Genomic DNA, 20,236 nt, shown 5'->3' on the forward strand with positions numbered 1-20,236 from the left:
AGTCACAGAGCAAACAATGAGCAAGAAAAATGCATGCCATGTAATTACCCGCATGCCCGCTCATAAGACAGAATTAGAAATTCAATGATCCATACAAAGGATATAGATGTGCTCAAGAAAATTAAATGTGAAGAAAGTTTTACCTCTGCACAAACCAAATGGCATTAAACATGAATCATTATGCGAACCGGATATCGACCATGAGTTCAGATAGAAGATGAATCTTGCATGCATAATGCTTGATAGATCTGGAGTATAAATACATTTTGAATCTTCATCCTATAGCATTGTGCATATATGTTTTCCAAACATACACAAGAACAAATCAAAACAACTGGGTCGCACAATTATATTGGGAATTTATCCATGAGGGACAATGGTACTGACAAGCTCAGGGAGTAGCTATGGACTCTCGTTTTTTTCCCCTCGTATGCCAACTTATATAAGGGCTATTTTGAGCTTTGGCACTTATAGTGTAAGGATTTCTCTCATTTGACTGAACATGTGTTTTTTAGGGCGGATATATCCATGACGTCCTGTTGATTGTCAACGCACCCACCCATGCCGCCGGTCACACTCTAGACCCCATCTTCTCCACAAGCGACCACGTCACCTTCAATCGCACCACCAAACTCTACTGGACCGATCACCACTGCATCCACTTCACCTTCAAGAAACAAACCAAACACCACCACACCGAGCAACCACCCCGTCGACGCTGGAGCAAAGTCACCGAAGATCAGTTGACCAACGACCTAGCCCAGAAACCGCCCACCGACCCGGACATCGCCACCCACAACCTCAGGCTATGGATCGACGACTGCGCCAACCGCCTCGCACCACTCAAAAAACCCTCCAACAACCAAACCAACGAAAAAGCCACCTGGTTCACCAATGACCTCCAAGCCTCCAAACGCAACTGCTGTAAACTTAAGAAGAAATGGCTCCACGAACGCACACCCGACAGCCACACAGCACTCAAGGACGCCACACACAGTCATCACCAAATCTTCAGGCTAGCAAAAAGATCCTCCTTCAAAACTCGCCTGGAAAACAACGCTCACGACTGCAAGGAACTCTTCAACATTGTGAAGGAGCTCTCCAACCCCAGCGACACCGTCAACGACATCCCACCTCCCAAGAACTGTGCGACGCCCTAGCCACCGCTTTCCACCGAAAGATCGTGGACATCCACGACAGCTTCAAGACCCCTACTACCTCAAACACGCCAGTCTCCCCCTCCATGAACTCCACCCGCACCAACCGCCTGACCTCCTGGACCAGCATCAACGGCGACGAAACTCACAAGACCATTAATTCCATCCACTCCGGATCACCGTCAGACCCGTGCCCCACATATAAAACAAAGCAGACACAGCTATCGCACCACACCTACGGAAGGTCATCAACATCTCCTTCGAAACAGCAAGATTCCCGGAGAGCTGGAAACACGCCGAAATCAACGCTCTACTCAAAAACCAAAGGCAGACCCCAAAGACCTTAAGAACTTCCAGCCCATCTCCCTGCTCCCATTCCCGGCGAAGGTCATTGAGAAAATCGGCAACACACAACTTACCCGATACCTCGAAGACAACAAAATTCTCGACCCCTCCCAATCCGGATTCAGATGGAACCACAGCACTGAGACTGCTCTCCTCGCCGCCACAGACGACATCAGAAGCCAACTTGACAATGGAGAAACATCAGCCCTCATCCTCCTAGACCTGTCAGCCGCCTTCGACACAGTCTGCCACCACGAAGCAGGGATCCAAGAGAAAGCCCTCGACTGGACCACATCCTTCCTCTCAGGCAGAACCCAGAGAGTCCGCCTCCCCCTTTCCAATCCGAAGCCACCAACATCATCTGCAGCGTACCCCAGGGCTCATCCCTCAACCCGACACTGTTCAACATCTACATGGCCCAACTGGCCCGCCAACACAACCTCAACATCATCTCCTATGCCGACGACACCCAACTCATCCTCTCCCTCACCAAGGACCCACACACCACCAAAACCAACCTCCACGAGGGCATGAAGGCCGTCGCCGACTGGATGAGAGGCAGCCGGCTGAAACTGAACTCGGACAAAACGGAGGTCCTCATCCTTGGGCCCACCCCCTCCGCCTGAGACGACTTGTGGTGGCCAGCCTCGCTGGGTACCCCTCCAACACCAACTGACCACGCATGCAACCTTGGCTTCATCTTCGACTCATCCCTCTCCATGTCAAAGCAGGTCAACGCCATCACCCTCTGCATGCTTCGCAGAATCTACAAATGTATCCCAACCGAAACAAGAAAAACAGTAACTCAGGCCCTCGTCAGCAGCAGGCTCGACTACGCCAACGTACTCTACGCAGGCATCCCGTCCAAACACCTGCAACGCCTCCAACGCATCCAAAACGCCTACGCCCGACTCATCCTCAACATTCCCCGCCGCAGCCACATCACCCCCACCTGAGAGACCTGCACTGGCTCCCCGTCGACAAGAGGATCACCTTCAAACTCCTCATCCACGCACACAAAGCACTCCACAACACCGGACCAGCCTACCTTAACACCAGACTCAGCTTCTACACCCCCACCCGACGACTCCGCTCTTCCAACCTCTCCCTCGCCTCCATCCCCTGCATCCAACGCAAATCCTCTGGCGGCAGATCTTTTTCCTACCTCGCCGCCAAGACCTGGAATACCCTCCCGTCTGACCTAAGACAGATCCAGGACCTGCTCACCTTCAGAAGACACCTCAAGACCTGGCTCATCGAGCAGTAGCAGCACCCCCCCCTTTTTTTTCCCAGCGCCTTGAGACCCTCACGGGTATGTAGTGCGCTTTATAAATGTATTGATTGATTGATTTATTGATTTGGACAGGGTCAGAGACATTACTGATGGAGTTCTGTACTTACCTTAATAAGAATGACTTTAATATCCATATGACATTGGAATTTAGCAAAAAGTTACTTCATGCCACCAATGTCCATCCAATGAGTCAGATAACATCTATACCTTATGGGGAGATTTCTAGGATTAAGAGAAACTGCAGCCGCCCTGACATATGCGAGATAGAACTGGATCACCTCTCTGAGAGATTCTTACAAAGGGGTAATTCCAGAGAAGTCATTAAGGGGGCAAGAGGTAAGATAACTGGAGTTTCGCAATCCTCTTTCTTAAAATGTCATAATAAGAAACAAAGCCAGGAGCACAAACAAATACCTTTTTTTGCACACCCTACTGTACCAACAGCAGTTCCTGATATAGGATATTACTTAAACATTGGCACATATTAAGCACGGATAACACACTCTCACAGGTCATTCTAACAAAACCAAAAATGATTCGCAAAGAGAGGAAAAACTATTAAGGACCTGGTATGCAACAGTTATATACCACCTGCTATTGATACTGCAAAAACATGGTTACCAGATGCCCCAAGGGTTTTCACAAGTGCAGTAATTGCAATATGTGCACTTTAGCAATGCACAAAACACACAATGTTAGCCCAATGGAAGTAAATCATTTTCAATAGATTATTACATCAACTGCAACACAATATGCCTGTGGAGTAATTTATGTGGGCTGCACAATTCGAGCCCAGAAAGAACGTGTACAGGAGCACATGAGGTCTATGCAAAATAATGATCAGACTTCCCCACTGGTGAGGCACATGAATGAGGAACATTTAACATCTAAGTTTCCCACTTTAAAATTCTTGGGAATTAACCAAATAAAGTCCAGTCCTAGAGGTGGGGACCGTATGGCAGATCTAAGAAAAAATTAAGCCCGATGGATAATTAGACTAAGGGTTTTGGGGAAAGATATGAATTAGGACAGTGAACTATACCATTTTTGTGATGGATAGATACATACCATACTTACTGCCTTTGATGTGTAGACATTTATTTTCTATATCACAAGATGGGGAAATTGTTATATGTTTTGACTGGAATTGGAAAGAAAATGTGAGAGATACTATGACTAATATTGTCAACTACTATGCAATAATTATTCTGTTTACGCCTCTTTTGGCAAAGAAAATGATGTATTGGTAATGCACAATTGATTACTATACATATGGATATGTTGCAAAAAAGGAAAAATATGTTCCAATGTTTCCACGTGTTATGTGGTACATCTGATTTCAATAACAGTCACTAATGTTTGTCATTACTGTTTTGTTGATATTTGCAGGGAATATTTAAATATGACTTTTGATTCAACCTTTCCGTATAGATAACATGACATCACTATCATGTGGGACTAACCATTATGCATGTCCACTATATTTTCTATTCTTGCCTCCTTTTTTCTGTTTAGTCTGGTTGATGTCTCATCTTCACATCTGTCTGTTTAGAAGGTACTACACATAGGATGCCTTCTAGGTTGACTTTGTTTCAATACAGCAGGAGTCTAATTGGGCGTTTTTCTGAGTATGTAGCTTTAAACAACAACACTTCCATTGAATCTAAATCACAGATCGTTTTTTTACACTATCAATTTATGTATAGTTGACAGTTTCGAGGGCCCGGAAGAAATTGAGAATTTTTTTTTAGATGCTAGCTCAATACTTGCAAGGCCCAGGAACACACTGCATAGTTTCTTGTTTTTTTATTTCTATTACTTGTTGTTGTCTATGTTACGTTTGCACATAAACGCGTTTTTCAAATAACGGTTGACTCATGCATACTTGCATTGAGAATGCAATGTGATAGTGCAGCCGGGATATACGCTGGTGGCAAAGGTAGGTTTGGCACGATCAGTTAAGCTACGAACAAGTAGTATTAGACATAGTTTGGAAGTTAAGGGCGTTTTGGGGAAAATTGTTTAACTAAAATGAATGCTCTTTTAACATGTAAGTCGGGCACTATATTTGACAAGCCGGTGGCGAAGGTAGGCTGGCCATGTTCTGCTCAGCCGTGGGTGAAGAGTATTGGTTACAAAAGAAAACACTCAGAAGTTGAGTGCGCTTTTGGGGGGATATTTCTCTAATTGAAGGAATACAGAATAATATTCACAACAAATTACTACAACTTTTTGAGGGTTTGCTCTACACTTGTCCCTATTTGGAAGGATAATCAAAGTTTGTGCACTTTCATATTTAGGTGTAACGCTTACTAAAATAGTGATATCATGGTCTAAAATCATCAATATAAAAAATTCTGGTTCCTGACAGTAAGGGAATGCCAGTTAGGAGCACACACATGGTGACAGTTATGGAAGGTTGTTATAATTGTTTTATAATTCATTTGGGACCAATATGAAAGACAAAATACAGATGGATTACGGACATTGTGAGTTTCCTGGATTGATTTTACAAGTGCAGCAGCTATCAAATACTTTATAAATGTCTTTTGTCCCGAATGTCCACAGAACAAAACTGTATGCCAGCTCTATAACAGACTGTCACAAGTTATTTATTATATTGTTGTTCACAGATTGTTTACAGATTGACTTCTCAGAAACCTGCTACAATTTTTTGTGTCATTGGCAGTTCAGTCTTTGCAGTTTTGCAAAGTTCAAATAAGGGGCATTGGTATCAGATCCTACATGGATCTTCAAATTAATTTGGGGATCACCTGTGGAAGGCATTATTAGGACAATAAGAACTTAAGTGTTATGATGAGTGTACTTTTATTCTGGTTTGGTACTTGGTATGAGGGCAAAGTTTTCTCTCATGTCTGAGATTGAGTGTATATGCAATATACCGTCCTTCCAGGTTTTCTGATTTGAAACTATGGTTGATGTTTTATATGGACTTATGGTCGATATCCGGTTCGCATAATGACTCATGTTTGATACCATTTGGTTGGTGCAGAAGTAATTCATCGAACTTTATTCACATTTAATTTTCTTGAACACACCTATATCCTTTCCCATGTATCACTGAATTTCTAATTCTGTCCCATCAGGGGAATGCAGTTAATAACATGGCATGCATTTTTGCATCTGAGTTCAGGTGGTGGTTATTTCACGGTTTCTCATGGAGTATACTAACTTATAGGTTCTATGGTTTGGTTTTAACATTGGTCATTTCTTGGGGTAATTTGTACCTTGACTAATGACACACACTTGGTGGTGATGGTATATTATGGTTGTAATAAGTGCAACAATATGGTGTTGACATGTAAGTTTTTGTTGTTTAGGAATTAACATACATTGTGGTGTTTTGATTTTACTATATGCTTACATAAGTTCTACATTTCTTATTGTTACCAGCCTTGAAGAAGTCCATGGGTAGGAACGAAACGCGTGTCAACTGAACTCTTCATTTGACTAAGGTCATCAATGCATTAAATATTTTAAGTATCACACAAATTAGACTGATTGTGCATTCAGAAGTCAAGTAAAGGATGTTCTTCTGACTTAATTTTTCAATTATTTGCTTCATATGCATTTGGTATTTATATTGATTGTGTTGCTACATGTTCCTGGACCATTATATATGAAATATGCTTGATTACAGTTAGCAGTGCTCTGCTACTTTCTACATATATTGGTGTTGGCAGGTTCTCTCTGTTAAAAAACATACACATCTTGCAACAGGTTTGTTACGGCGTGTTGAGCACAACTGCTACAGTAATATTGGTACGAAGGGAGATGTGCAGGAAATAAACCATTGTTGCCATGTTTTAAAACTAAAAGGGTTAGGAGGCTGTGGTTGCCCTGGAAGGGGGTGATGGACTCACCCTACTTCTGGCTGGTGGTCCCACATGGTCTATGTAAACCCCGTCTGCAGCTGTGGGAAAGCCTGTTGGCCTTGGTGGCTGGGCGGGAAAGGACGCCATAAGTAGCCCCTACAATAACCACAGAAGGGGCAAAAGCCAGACTGGGGTTGGCGAAGGGCCATGAATAGAGTCAAAGACCTGGTTGTAATCTTCATCCTCTCCAAGCCTGTGGGGTGCTCAGGATTCAGCACTGGATCCAAGGGGCCCAACTGGTGCTGAGGACATACCTACTGGAGAATAACGAGCATGGGCCTCTTCCGTACCCATGGGACCCAAAGGCACTCCAGAGGGTCGGGTCACCCAAATACGGGATGCATAGCCTCATAAAACTCTTTAATTGGGCAGGGGTCGCTCCGGGAAACTCTGGGAGGCGCAGAGCAGACCCTGGCACAGGATCTGCCACCACAGGTGATCCTAGAGTGCTAACACTCCTGCGCCAGGTCCTATGACCTGGACCAGGGTTAGAAAGTCAAAGACTGATTTGACGTTTTAGACTTCTTCTGCTTGTGGTGCTTACCCAATGAGTTGGATTTTGACAACGATCATCGGGAGCGCTTTCGGAGCGGTCCTGGGACCTTCCATGCAACCGGGATCAAGACCGTTGTGACATCATCCTACATCAGACAGCAAGGTACTTCATGATCCGTTCGCTCATCACCTTCAGTTTCATGGGGCGGCAGTTCTGGGAGGCCTTGGAGTCATGGTCCCGCTCAAAGCACCACTGGCAAACCAAATGAGGGTCCATCGCAGAAATCTGCTTGTAACAAGCACTACACACTTTAAAGCCTGTTCGCTTTTTAGGGGACATCACATACACACCAGGAGATGAAAATCTCAAAAAAACTGACAAAAAATTGAAGAGAATGAGAATCAAAAAATGACTGATAGTAACTCTCTCCAGATCTGTCCCGACTGGCACAAAAAGAAAAGAACTGACAGTGCACTTGGGTCGTGCCTCTATAGGCACTGCCCAGATCATTTTCAGTGCAGCCAATGCTGACAAGGAGATGAACAAAGCCAACGTCAGGGCCAGCGGGGTACTGATAGAAAATTTCTGGATCCAGTCTGTCAGCTGGAGGATATTTGGAGATAAGGAATCTGTGGCTAGAAGTCTATCAGATGACAGGGATTTACAACATTTGCTCCCCCTCTCAAACATAATGGTGACAATCTTAGATTAGAAGTGAGCCATTCAATTCAATTTCAATTCAAAAGTCTTTATTTCGGACACGAGGGCCATAAAAACACATAGCAAAACACACAAATATATAAATTTATAAAAGTATACAAATGCAATAGCTAGAGGACATTTATAAAAGAATAAACCCTGAGTGCTCTTCGAAAGCATTTTCAATACATAGTTACTGAAACCCATCATATAAATGGGGATAAAAGTTTTGCTCTAAGAACCCAACTTGCCCCAAGGAACTTGGCGACAGCGATAACCAATGCTGAGCGAGTGTGTGATCTGAGAATTCGAAGAGCAACAAGGGACCTTCGAACTCCTAGCAATCTGCAGGCAGGAGTGAGCCATTTCCTGCGAGGGGTTGTGTAGGCAGGACAAACAAATAAAACATGAGGGAGATTTTTGATAGGGGCATTACAAGCTGGACAAGTGGTTGTCCCCTCAGATGACCAACGGCGGGTAAATGATCTCAATGGCAAGGTTCCTACACAAAACTGGAAGTACAATTTCCTGTATCTGGGGTCCAGAATTACATCCCAGTAAGCCTCATATTTGCATATGTCACGTGACAATGTGGCGTGGAGTACTACCCCCAGTTCCTCAGCCTACCACCCTCCAGTACTGTTTTTTTAAGGTCATGTTTCGACGAAAAGGAGGCAGTAGTTGTAGAGTCCCAGATCTCATTGAGCCCAAGCATATAAAATGACTCTGATGTATCTGAGCCAAGGAATGCTAAGAGAGCAATCAGTTTCTAAAATGACCTGCAGGGCCGCAGTATAGGAGTCAAGCTCTGTAGTAGTCCAAAGCCGCTGCCAATACAAAAGAGGACGTAGGCGAGCCTTATAGCCTATGCACTTAATGCCAAAGTCCTTAAAGAGAGGGAACAAAGAGGTGGCAGTCGGGAGAGAAACAAGCTTTCTTAAGAAATGATTTTCAAGAGTTGATAGTTCTTGAGCTTTGGCATGACCCCATAATTCAGCACCATAAAGAGCAGAGCTAACAGCCTTAGCTTCATAAGTCTGGAGTGCTGGGCGTAACGGCTAAGTGTATGACAGGTTTAAATCCTTGATTAAAACCCCTGCAGTTTGCTTTAGTTTCAACATCTGCTTCGCAATGTGTGGCTTCCAGGACACATTCTCTGCTAACATTAAACCAAGATAGCTAAATGTGTTCAGCTTCTGAAGTAAAGTATCTCCAAGCATAAACTTCCCTTCGAAGGATCTATGAGGATCGAACAGCATCAATTTAGTATTGGAAGCATTAATTTCCAGACCCTGTGCGGAACAGAATTCCTCAAAACACATAAGGAGTTTCCGTAAGCCGCTTGGGACCTTAGACATAGCAAGACCGGAATTTCATGTGTGCCTAATGACGGTGTGTCTGTCTCCACCCTGTGTAAAAAGGAAACAATATAATTAATATATAAAGAAAACAGCGTTGGAGCAAGGACACACCCTTGGCGTACCCCCCTTGACACCGGAATTTTGTCAGGGAGCTGCCCCATGTCGCCCCATCTAACACGTGCATAGTTGGCCTCATGAAGCCGTATTAATAGTGCAAGAATGTGCACGGGGAATGCCATCCCAGAAAGAACTTCCCACAGCTTGTTGTGTGGCACTAGGTTGAATGCGGATTTCAAATCAACAAAGGCAACATACAAATTCCCCTTACCAATAAAAACTGTCTTCCAATATAAAAGCAGAAACCAGAAGGCTTGTTCAATGGTGGAAGTTTTCTTGTGGAAAACAGACTGTAGTGGACTAAGTATATCACACTCAGACAACCAATCTTAAATCTTCCCCAAGAGACAGCGGCAGAAGACTTTCTGCACACAGTCCAATAGGCTAATTGGCCTATAATTACAAGATAGGGCTCGATCGCCCTTTTTGAAAATAGGGACTACAATGGCACCCTTCCATGACTCAGGGATTTGTGCCCCTGCCACTACTGCATTTGATATGTTAGTAATTTATGTCGACCATACTTCAATATCAGCTAGAAACAGGTTTACCGGAACTCCGCCCAGAACAGACACCCTCCCCTGCTTTAAAGTACCTAATGAGTGCACTACATCGGAAAGAGTAAACAATTGCATCGGAGGAGGGCTAGGAGTTAGGTCAATAATGATACAAAAATCTTTATGTACGCATACCATACTAAAATGATCAGCAGAGGACATTCATCTAAGGTGGTCTACCTACCCCGCTGGAGCAATGTTCATTGTAATGTTCAATGCACTGCTCTCAGGACCAGATGCCGTCAAAGACCAAAATCTGATACAATTCTTCTCACACGAAGCATCATTGAGTGCAGCCCACCACTTATCATCTTGCCCACGTTTAGCTTTACAGACAGCTAATTTATAAGACTTCCTAGCTAAAAGAATAGCAACTATATCCTTAGACTTAACGGCTTGGATTAAAAGTTTTATGTTCGACATTCCTTATTAAACCACTGATGTTTACCCTTGGGCCTTCCACCACCAGAGTCAATCCCTGCTGTAAAATGGGCCGCAATATCCCCGAAGCAAAAGCATGAGATATACTTATTTGCTCACTAGAAGTTGCGGAGCCCGTCTCTAAATGCATCAATGAGGTCTTCAAAATACCACTGACAGCTCTAATGATATCTGGTCGGGACGATACCTTGTTCCACTTTATCATTGGCCAAACTGATTCTCAAAGATGAAATAGCTGGGGTGTTGATCGAGAACATTAGGTTACACAGGGCAAGCATGTGGACTGAGAGTGGATTATGATCGCTCACAGTTATCTCAATAACAGTCATGTCAATAACTAAAGCCCACCCTCTTATATCAAGCACGCAATAATCAATTCAGCTTCTATGGTTGACCTTGTTGTAAGTATGACAGCCCTTGGCATCGGATTTTGCCCTGCCCTTGAGTGCTCGGAGTCCAAATTCAATAGTCAAGGTTTTTGCCTGGACGGCAACTTGCGACCACCTTTTAATGGGTGGAATGTACACGGCAGGACAGATGATACCCGATACTCCTCATGAGCAAACCCAAGATCATCCCAGTCAAGAGTTTCAAACGTGACATTGAAAGAATCTTCCATAATTATGCCAAGGACATTTCCGCAGGAATGTCTCCAAAACCTGAAGGGTTTCAGAAGCCCGACCCTCCCCCCAACCCCTTTTGCATAGATGTTAAGGATAATCACACCTGCATTTACCTCAAATGATAGCTGGATGCCTAATATGTCAGGGGAATCAATGGATAGCTGACATGTATGGCAGTTTAATGATGTTCTGGCCCATATAGTTAAGCCACCAGAGGGTCTAGCCCTACTACTGGAGAGAGCTGGCATGTAAAAATTTAAATATCCAGATCGAAAGAGTGGATCGATCGACCATGTTTCCTGAAGGAGACATAGGTTGAGTTCCTCAATAAAAGAAGTAAAAGCTGGAAGGGGGGGGGAACAGATCTTAAACCTACCACATTTCAGTAAACATAACGCACCCCAACACTCTGATGAGCTACCCTGACCATAGATGTCACACAATTGGCTGCAATAGTGTCACAACTGACCAGCTGGTCCTCAGTTGACTGGTGAAGTCTATCCAAAAGAGTTGAAAAATTACTTTTGGAGGTAGAAGAAACAACCATACCAGAGCTAGTTGTGTCGTGTGAGGTGGGAGCCCGGAATGGTAAATCAGCAAGGGTTTCAGATGGCAATCCAAGTCAATTGTTCTTGTTTAGAGCAGATGTGCTACCCACCGAATGGTGGGTAAACCAGGCCCTATGATACGAGGGGAGCCTGGGGAATTTAAACTGAATACAAGAGTACCCTGGGGCACTTGTCCTAGCATCTATGGCCACCAAGTCATTCACCATACTCCTGTCCCCAAGTGTCAACTCAATCATATCATAGTGTGTATCAGGCCTTCTAACTACCTTGATTATATCCTAACATATCACAGAGTAACAGCCTCTCACATGACGGATCCAATTAATCACCTTGTTTTTGACAGATTCTTTCCCATTCCTTTGGGCAGATGGATGCAATTTAGGCAAATTAACCATTAGGGCAGTGTTGTTAGATTTGAACCGGTCAGCAACAGGCTGTGTAGCACAATTTGGGACATCATCATCCATTGGTTTAGAAGGTTGGCAACAGAGTCTTGGTTCATTTCCCAAGCCTAAACCATTATATAAAGAAGCCCGACAAGAGTTCCCAGTCCTACCGCATACTGCAACATGGCCAGCACAAGGGACCAAACTGACGGCGGCAGGGCAGGAAGCACAAATATGATTCTGACTACAAGTTGTCAAGGGCAATTTGGGCAACATCACAGAGGGGCCTAAGGGATTGAGTGTGGAGCTGTTAGTACGATCCATAATGGTCATCGCATCTAAAGGCATTAATTGTTTAACCATTGAAATTAAAGAATTAACCACAGATTTAAGCTCAGACACCTCGCTCTATAGATCTTGTATGCATGAGATATACTGAGCTAGAGACAAATCTGCGTTTACTTTTCTATCTACTGTCGTACTTATGTCAGAATTGTGGTGTAGGTCTAAAGTATCGATAAGAGGGCTGAAGCTATTGCTACATTGAAGAGCATCACTATCTGCAGGTGATAACTCATTTGCCGATACTAAGCGAGTGTGGGTAATAGCATTTCTCCCTTCCGACTGCCATATAGGAGCTAAAACCTATATCCCACATTTTTTAAACATATCTTACATTTTCTTATGACACGCCCCCAGCCTAGCTGGGCAGGGTGCCTTTAGAGACATTATTCGGGGAAGAAGTTAAAATTTCCTCACATTCAACCAAAAGATTATCAATCCTTTCCATTACACAATTATTTGCGCATGCTTCTGCCTTTTGTGTATTTTTTTCTTGAGTACCACCCCAGCCCCGTCCTCAGTCCCTTTTCTTTTGCCCATCAATAGTGCTATGCCTAATAGATGGATAGGCCCTTAATGGTCAAATGAGTCAATAAAATATCCCAAAAGTGGCTACAACTGTAGAGAGGAGCCAACAAAGCCTACTTGATAATAAATGTTAAGGGGGGTGGCCCAGCCCAGCCTCCTTCGGGCTTTGCCTGGGCGCGTCCTGCATGCGGCACGCGCTACAGTGGATTCCCTGGTGATTTATAGCGCTCGTCGGTGTGGCAAGTGCGAGCAGCTGGGCTTCAAAATGGCCGCCTCCTGGGGCCAAGAGCAGTCTGGGACATGTAGTTCCCCTCCTGATGCTCAGCGCGTCTGGCGCTGCTGTGGATTCCCTGGCGCTTTATAGAGCTTGTTGGTGTGACAAGTGCCAGTAGCTGGCCTTGAAAATGGCTGCCTCTTGGGGCCAAGAGCAGCCTGGGATATTTATAAAAAGTTTCATTCACCTTCATAAATTGCAATTCAACGAAACAGGATTTATTAACTTTTACAAATATAAATTCAACTTGTTTAGTCCGGAAAATACATGAAGTTTGGTTAACCTTTACATATGAGTAGGTTTCTGCTAGAAGAAAAGGGTAGGAACAGAGTGTTCCATGAAGAGGCTATGGGAACCCATGGAACACCCACAAGGTTAACTTTGCAGCTATGCAGAAAGGTTTTGTGTGGTGTTTCAAATCCTTGCATCACAGGAACAACTACACATACACCTGTTTAACAACAATCTTAGGTAGGGAAAATTCTTCAAAGGGAAAACAACCTGCAAATATCCGGTTCAACAAAAAGTGCAAAATGTGTTCTTGAAGTTAGTTGTATAAAGAAGGTAAGGAGGTGTGCCTGGAAGTCTATCCTGACTTCTGGCTAGTATCCTCTATAATTATGTGAGTTATTTCACATTTCCCACAAATGAGGAAACCTAGGACAAACAGACTTAACCTGATTACCTGCATTAAGTATTTTGTAGGGAACATGTCCATAGGGATGTTGTCTTAAAAATTCCAGAATTCGTACCTCTGGTTCCCCTTAATCTATTTTAAAGATCTTAGGGTCTGATTTAGATCTTGGCGGTGTTACCACCAAACTGCTGCAGTGGCAGGCCTGAAAAGACCATCAAGTTGACTGCGCCCTGCCGACGTATTTAGGTGTATAGCGGTTGAGCCACTGACAGGCACAGCGCAGTGCTCTTCCTAGCCGTCAGCCAGGTGGGTTCCTGCTGGCTGTATTTAGCTGCTACAATCTTGAAGGCGTTGTACTGCAGTGGATTGGTGTTGGAGGGAGGACATCATTGGACCCAATGGACATCGGACAATGGCAGTAACCGTGAAATATAGAAAAGTCACACACACACTCTACCCTTGACATATGTGCCCCCTGCATTACACATGACACAAAATACCATAGAAACGCCATTATCCATTGGTGTCCCACCACAACACATACATGCCGCAAACACACTGACGTACATTCACGACACAACATACACATACTATTGACACTGCACCCATGCACAACACAACCACACATTCATCTACACAAACACATACACACAAGCACAACTACATCCATCACAACGACCATCACACAACACTCACCTTACTGTTCCACGTAGCAGCACAACATCCACACCATATGCAAGTGCACACATACTGACACAGACACACCACCCAATACATCTCCCTCCCCCTCACCCAGCCAATCGAATCTCTCACACATACGTACTGACTCACACACTCGATGCACAACATGACAGGTACAGATCCCCTTACAATGTGCACACATGGACACAGTTGACAAGTGTGACTGTAGCATCATTGTGGTGACAGCATTCATTTGGCTATGAATACTGATACCATAATGGCAGTTGTGTATGTGTTCGATATGTGTTGTGTACCAGTGTGTCCCCATCTGTGTCTGACCCACTTGTGTACCCAACATATGCATGCCACAACAAGTTAAGAAAATCACTGTGACATGTATATGTCTGCAGTGGTCCTGAGCTCATATTGCCTACCTTCATGTCTAGAGACAGGGGGTCATATTTTCTCCATTGTCCCGTGGCAGCAGCGACAAAGGGTCCTGTCCAGTGGTGTTCAGCCGGAAACAGAAGTGGAATTGGGCGAAAAGGTGAGCTTTCACCCCCTTTCCTCCCTAATCTGCCGAGTCAAAAGTAGAGGTCAAACAGCCATTTTTTACTTGGCGGTAGGGAACATCCAAATCTGCTAGGTGATAAGTGTAGCTGGAGTACCGCCGTCAGCCACTATTTCCAATGGTGCCATTGCAGCAGTTGGGATTCCTTGAGAGAGTCGGTGGACTTGGGCAGTTTAAACCCTAATGGACGGCCACCATCTAAATAGGGCCAACGGACAGTCATAGCGGCAGACGGTTTTTCAAACGAAAAACGGGTGGTGGGACCGTTGCCGCCAAAATCTAAATCAAGCCCTTAGTTTCTTTTTGCTCATCAAATATTTTTATGGGTTTCTAAATTCCTTAGGGGAATTTAGTGTGTTGTTTTGTTGGTCATTAGAGATCCTAAAGGGAGATGGCTATGGCTTAAAGTATTACTATCAGGAGCTCAAGTTAATTTAGACATTAATACAATTACACAATATAGATATTAGTGCAGTGGGACCCATTATTATTAGAGGAGATTTTAACTATATTCAAGATATCACTATAGACACCTTAAACCGCACAAAGGGACAAGTAAAACCTAAAACGATGAGAATCATGAATACAATATAGGGTGACTTCAGCTAGTAGATCCTTGGCGAGAAGAGCATCGGTTAGCCACACAATATACTTACTTTTCACATTGTTATCAAAAAGCTTGACGACCAGACCTTTTTAAGATGTCCCGCACATTAAAGAACCATGGTTCATATATATATGGGCAAACGCTTTTTCACACCATTCAGCTATTATTGTGACAATGGAGATAGAAGCAGTCAGCAAGGAGAGACCTAGATGGCAGTTAGACAGATCTTTACTTAGTAATCAGGAGTGTATTACAAATATGAGAATATATATAGAAGAGTTTTTTTTCAGGAGAATCAGAATACTGCATCCTTGTTTTCAGAATGGGAAGCTTTCAAAGCTACAGCTTGAGGCTATATAATTTCATTCCAGGCATCTCGGAATCGTCAGCAGGAGATTTATGTTAAAGAATTTCGGTTGGCTATAGATCAGGCCCCAGAGGCCTATACTGCTTGAACTTAGCACATGCATCTTTGTGGAATGCCTACTGCTTGTGCCAGAAAAAATACATCCAACACACAACCTTAAAAGCCTGTGAATTTTATGAATATTTACCAACTACAAGGACATAGACTACATTTGAATTTAGTGGGTAAAAAGGAGAAAAAATCTTTAAAAAAATTGTAAAATACCAAATGAACAGCATCAAGAATCATATGAGGATGCTAAGATGTATGATTTATTATGTACATAATTCTATTTAAGTGTTTAAAATCATTGCTTGTACAACAGCTTTTGTGCTCAAGTTTAGTGGGTTGACATTACACACACACACACACACACTACTCCAATAATTGTCATAAACTCAAATTAACATAACAGACATAAATCTCACCTGCTTTTTTACTCAGTTTGTACAGGAAGGTTTGGCGAGGGTCGGAGTTATCTCGACATGTCAGCTGAAGTAAGGAACCAGATTTTTTCCACTTCTGCATAAACCACAGACCTGTAAGTCCAAATAAATTAAACTGATGAATTGCATGCCAGTGTTTGTGATCGTTAGTACATTCACAAATGCAGTTCGCAGGAGTTTACACAATAAAGCCAGGCCTAATGACTTTGTCAATGTTCAGCCTGCCTGTTATAATGCTGCGTTTGCTCTCAAATTAAAAAACTTAATCCAGTTAAAGCTGACATTTTGAGATCATGGTTAATTGTGATCACAATATAAATTCCCCAAATTGTGTTATCTGGTAGGCATTTGCTGCATCCAGGAGTAGAGCAGGGTTTAAGCATGTCAAGTTTCCAGCGCTTACTATAATCTACTTGTGGCAGCCAGTTCTCCATGCTAGTGGCAGAGGCCACGAGTCCTCTGCAAGCAGCATTTGCCAGACACTACATGCAGATCATTTTATTAAAGGCCACATGAAAATGAAGACTGGTAAACATTTTTTTCCACCCGAAAAAGTATGTACCTTTAAATTTGGTAGCTTGATGCAGTTGCCAGACGTCTGAGGTGGCAAAAGGATGGGTTAGCAGTGAATAATGAAACACACCTTTTAAAGCTCAAAGAAAGTATCAAGCAGAGTTTAATGAAAGTAATCAGAAAAAATAGGAAGTACGAGACCAGGAAAGAGCTATAACAAAGGCCCTGCATCTACACTCATCTGCAGTCTGCATATCTGAGTTAAGGTATCTGCTCCCTGCTTAAGCACATCCATCAGTTACGACACAAAAGTAACAGGTACAGTTCAGTATAGTGGTGAGGATTACTTTCTCCACTGCTTTTGCAGAGGAAGGCAAAAGTCACCACCATACACCACGTTAACAACATTAATGATAAACAAGCAGTTGCAATGCAATATGTCTCACAAGAGAAAGAAGGGCTCAGTAGGCCACAGATGCCTAAAGAAGGAGCTTTTGTGTATGCAGAAGACACCTTAAGAAGAGGATGAGAGCATGTTTGAGGGAGGGAAAATGTGGAAAGGCACGGCAAGAAACTGCATAAAGATCTGAAGTTAACTATATCAGTGAGGCGGGGATAGTGCGTAAGAGAGTGAGATAGATGGGTATGGCAGTGGTAAATGCAATAGGTTTCACCTATGTGATTAATAATAAGATGAGTTTTGTTCTAAGTTGTAGCTTAGTGAGCAGTTGTGCAATTTAGGCAAAAAGCTTGAAAAATCCTTGGCAAAGCTAATAGGTCTTGCCTATGTGAGATTTATTGGCTTTGCTAATGTTTTTAGCTATGTTGCAAACGGCTAAAAGTAACGTCAAAAAGCTGTATGACACGGCAAGTGTTGTCCGCAATATAGTGCCTTCTTATTTTCAGTTATGCTGCACTGAAGCTAGCGCTGTTGTATTAAATGGCTAACAAAGCTGATAGATCTTGCATAGGCAAGACCTATTGGCTTTGCTAATGCTTGTATGGAATGCCATACAGTAAGTTATAATTATTTATATAGTGTTTACAATGGTTGAAATGCTCATGTTATAGAATAGAGACTGTCCTTGCCAAGGTGTTAGTATGTCCAGATTCAGAAGCATTTTAGGACCATACAAAGACTCTGAAAATGTGACATAGTAATGTGCTGAATGTAACATAAGATGTAGGTAGACAGGAAAGTCCAATAGGTCACAGCGTTTATTACAGTGATACTTTAAACTATGTGTTACTTTGCGTGTAACTGTTACAAAAGAACCAAAAAAGCACTCCTGACTACTTGCCAATAGTAACATATAGCAATAACCGGTGTTCAGTGGCTTTCCTGGAGTTTTTTGCTCCTGTGCCACTGCACCTGATGCACCATTCAAATCATGGCCCTGGTTCTTGCAAGGTAACTGCGTTTCAGACTGCTTGTTTGGTAGCAACATGTAGCCATAATCGGTGTTCGATGGGTTTCCTGGAGCTTTTGACCCTTGTGCCAGTGCACTTGCTGCACCATGCAACAGGGTTGTCCAAGGGGCTGCTCGGGCGACTGTTCATGGAGATGAAACTGAAGTTGAACCACTTGCAATGACCAGTGCCCCACAGTACGGCTCCCGGGTCCTGCTCTTCTGGCTGGCTGTACCGCCTCTGAGGAGAATGAGACACCTCCAGCGGATGTAGACTGGGAGGGGGGCTGCATTAAAGGGGGGGGGGGGGGCGCGACCTGTGGCGATCAAGTGACCCATCCACGATTGCTGAATGAAAGGGGGGGCACCCTGAAGGAGGTTTCTGCAGTGCTGCCGGCTGTAACTCCTCTGAGGAGAACGAGACGCAATGAGCTTTAATATTTATGTAAATATTTATTTAGCAAGGTTGTGTGACACTCAAGCAAACATTAAGGCCTAAGAGAGCTTTAGACTGCAACAAAAGATACAATAGAGTTTATCTGTAACAACAGCGGCGGATGCAAGGGAGGCAGTCAGAACATGAGCAGTAGACTGAGAGTGGAGCCACTTTGAGAGGAGTTGAAAGAAGTGGCAGCAAAGTGACCCAGCTGCGATTGCAGAAAAAGAATACCGAAAATAGAAGAGAAGGGGCAGGACAGAGGATGTGGCTGCGATTGCTGAACAAGAATACCGAAAATAGAAGAGAAGGGGCAGGACAGAGGATGTGGCGTAATGGCCAAAACTGCTGAGCTGGGGAGCTGGGTTCAAGTCTTGTTTATGGTAAAGGTATGGCCTTTTGGAACAAATTCAGTGCAAGGCTGTACGTCAAACAAAGTTCACACTACAAACACTACCACTAAACAGTATAGCCATTTTGGGATGCCAAATAAAAGAACAAACAAAAGCAGTGTAGGGCTGTTTGGCAGACAGAAGTCCAAACACAACCAGTAAAGAAGCAGACAAGTAACCAACAAAAAACAATAGTGCATGAAAACAACAGATAAGAACGACAGTCGAACAATACAAGTAGTAAGTCCCTGCTCCAGAGGAAGAAACAGATAATACATAGTTGTCATGTTGTCTGTACGGACTAGAACCACTTTGACGGAGAGTTGTGGCAGAAAATGCTTTGATCGCTAGAAAGACTGCTAGTAACTCCAAGTAGTTGATGTGATATGTTTGTTAAATGGGATCCCATCTGTCTTGTGCTGTGAGGTTGTTGAGATTAGCTCACCCAACCTATCAATGATGCATCTGTAGTGAGAGTGATCGGAGGCACAGGGTCTTGAAAGGACCACCCTTTTGAAAGATTGGTGTTATTCCACCATTGCAGAGAGCGGTGAGTGGTCCAACAACACTAGATTCTGAAGATGACTCTGTGATTGCGACCACTGACAAGACAGACACTGATGTAATGGATGCAGCTGTAGTCTGGCTTGATGAATGATGGCAATGCAGGAAGCCATCATCCCTAATAACTGCATCACTAGCCTTGATGTCTAAGTATAGTTCTCCTGTAATTGAGACAGAAGTGTTTGGAAAGCTTGAATCCTCGCTCGGTTTGGATATGCCAACTCTGAGTAAGTAATGAGAATTGCTCCCAGATAAGGCTGTATCTGTGAAGGTTGGAGCAACTACCGCTAAGCATTTTGTGAATACCCTGGGAGCGGTTGTTACCTCAAATGGTAGAACCCTGAATTGATAACGTTTCCCGCAATGACAAAATCAGGGTATTTGTGATGTGCAGCATATATGGGAATGTGGAAATAAGCATTTTTGAGATCTAACGCTGTCATATAATCTTGTAGCTGTAACAGGGAAATAACATACTGCTTGAACTTC

At 43.5% G+C, this 20,236-nt stretch overlaps 1 protein-coding gene across 6 annotated transcripts in view; it reads right to left on the reverse strand.

Annotated features, from left to right (window-relative positions):
* The window catches only part of FAM135A (family with sequence similarity 135 member A), an 863,965-nt gene that overhangs the window by 137,446 nt on the left and 706,283 nt on the right, over positions 1–20,236 (reverse strand). For all 6 annotated transcript variants that reach the window (XM_069235714.1, XM_069235715.1, XM_069235716.1 and 3 more), the window contains one exon: positions 16,416–16,526. In XM_069235714.1, the coding sequence (XP_069091815.1) occupies positions 16,416–16,526 (111 nt within the window). The remainder of the gene's footprint in view (positions 1–16,415; positions 16,527–20,236) is intronic.

The sequence above is a fragment of the Pleurodeles waltl genome, chromosome 5 (genome assembly GCF_031143425.1).
Source record: "Pleurodeles waltl isolate 20211129_DDA chromosome 5, aPleWal1.hap1.20221129, whole genome shotgun sequence".
In the NCBI taxonomy this organism is placed as follows: Eukaryota; Metazoa; Chordata; class Amphibia; order Caudata; family Salamandridae; genus Pleurodeles; species Pleurodeles waltl.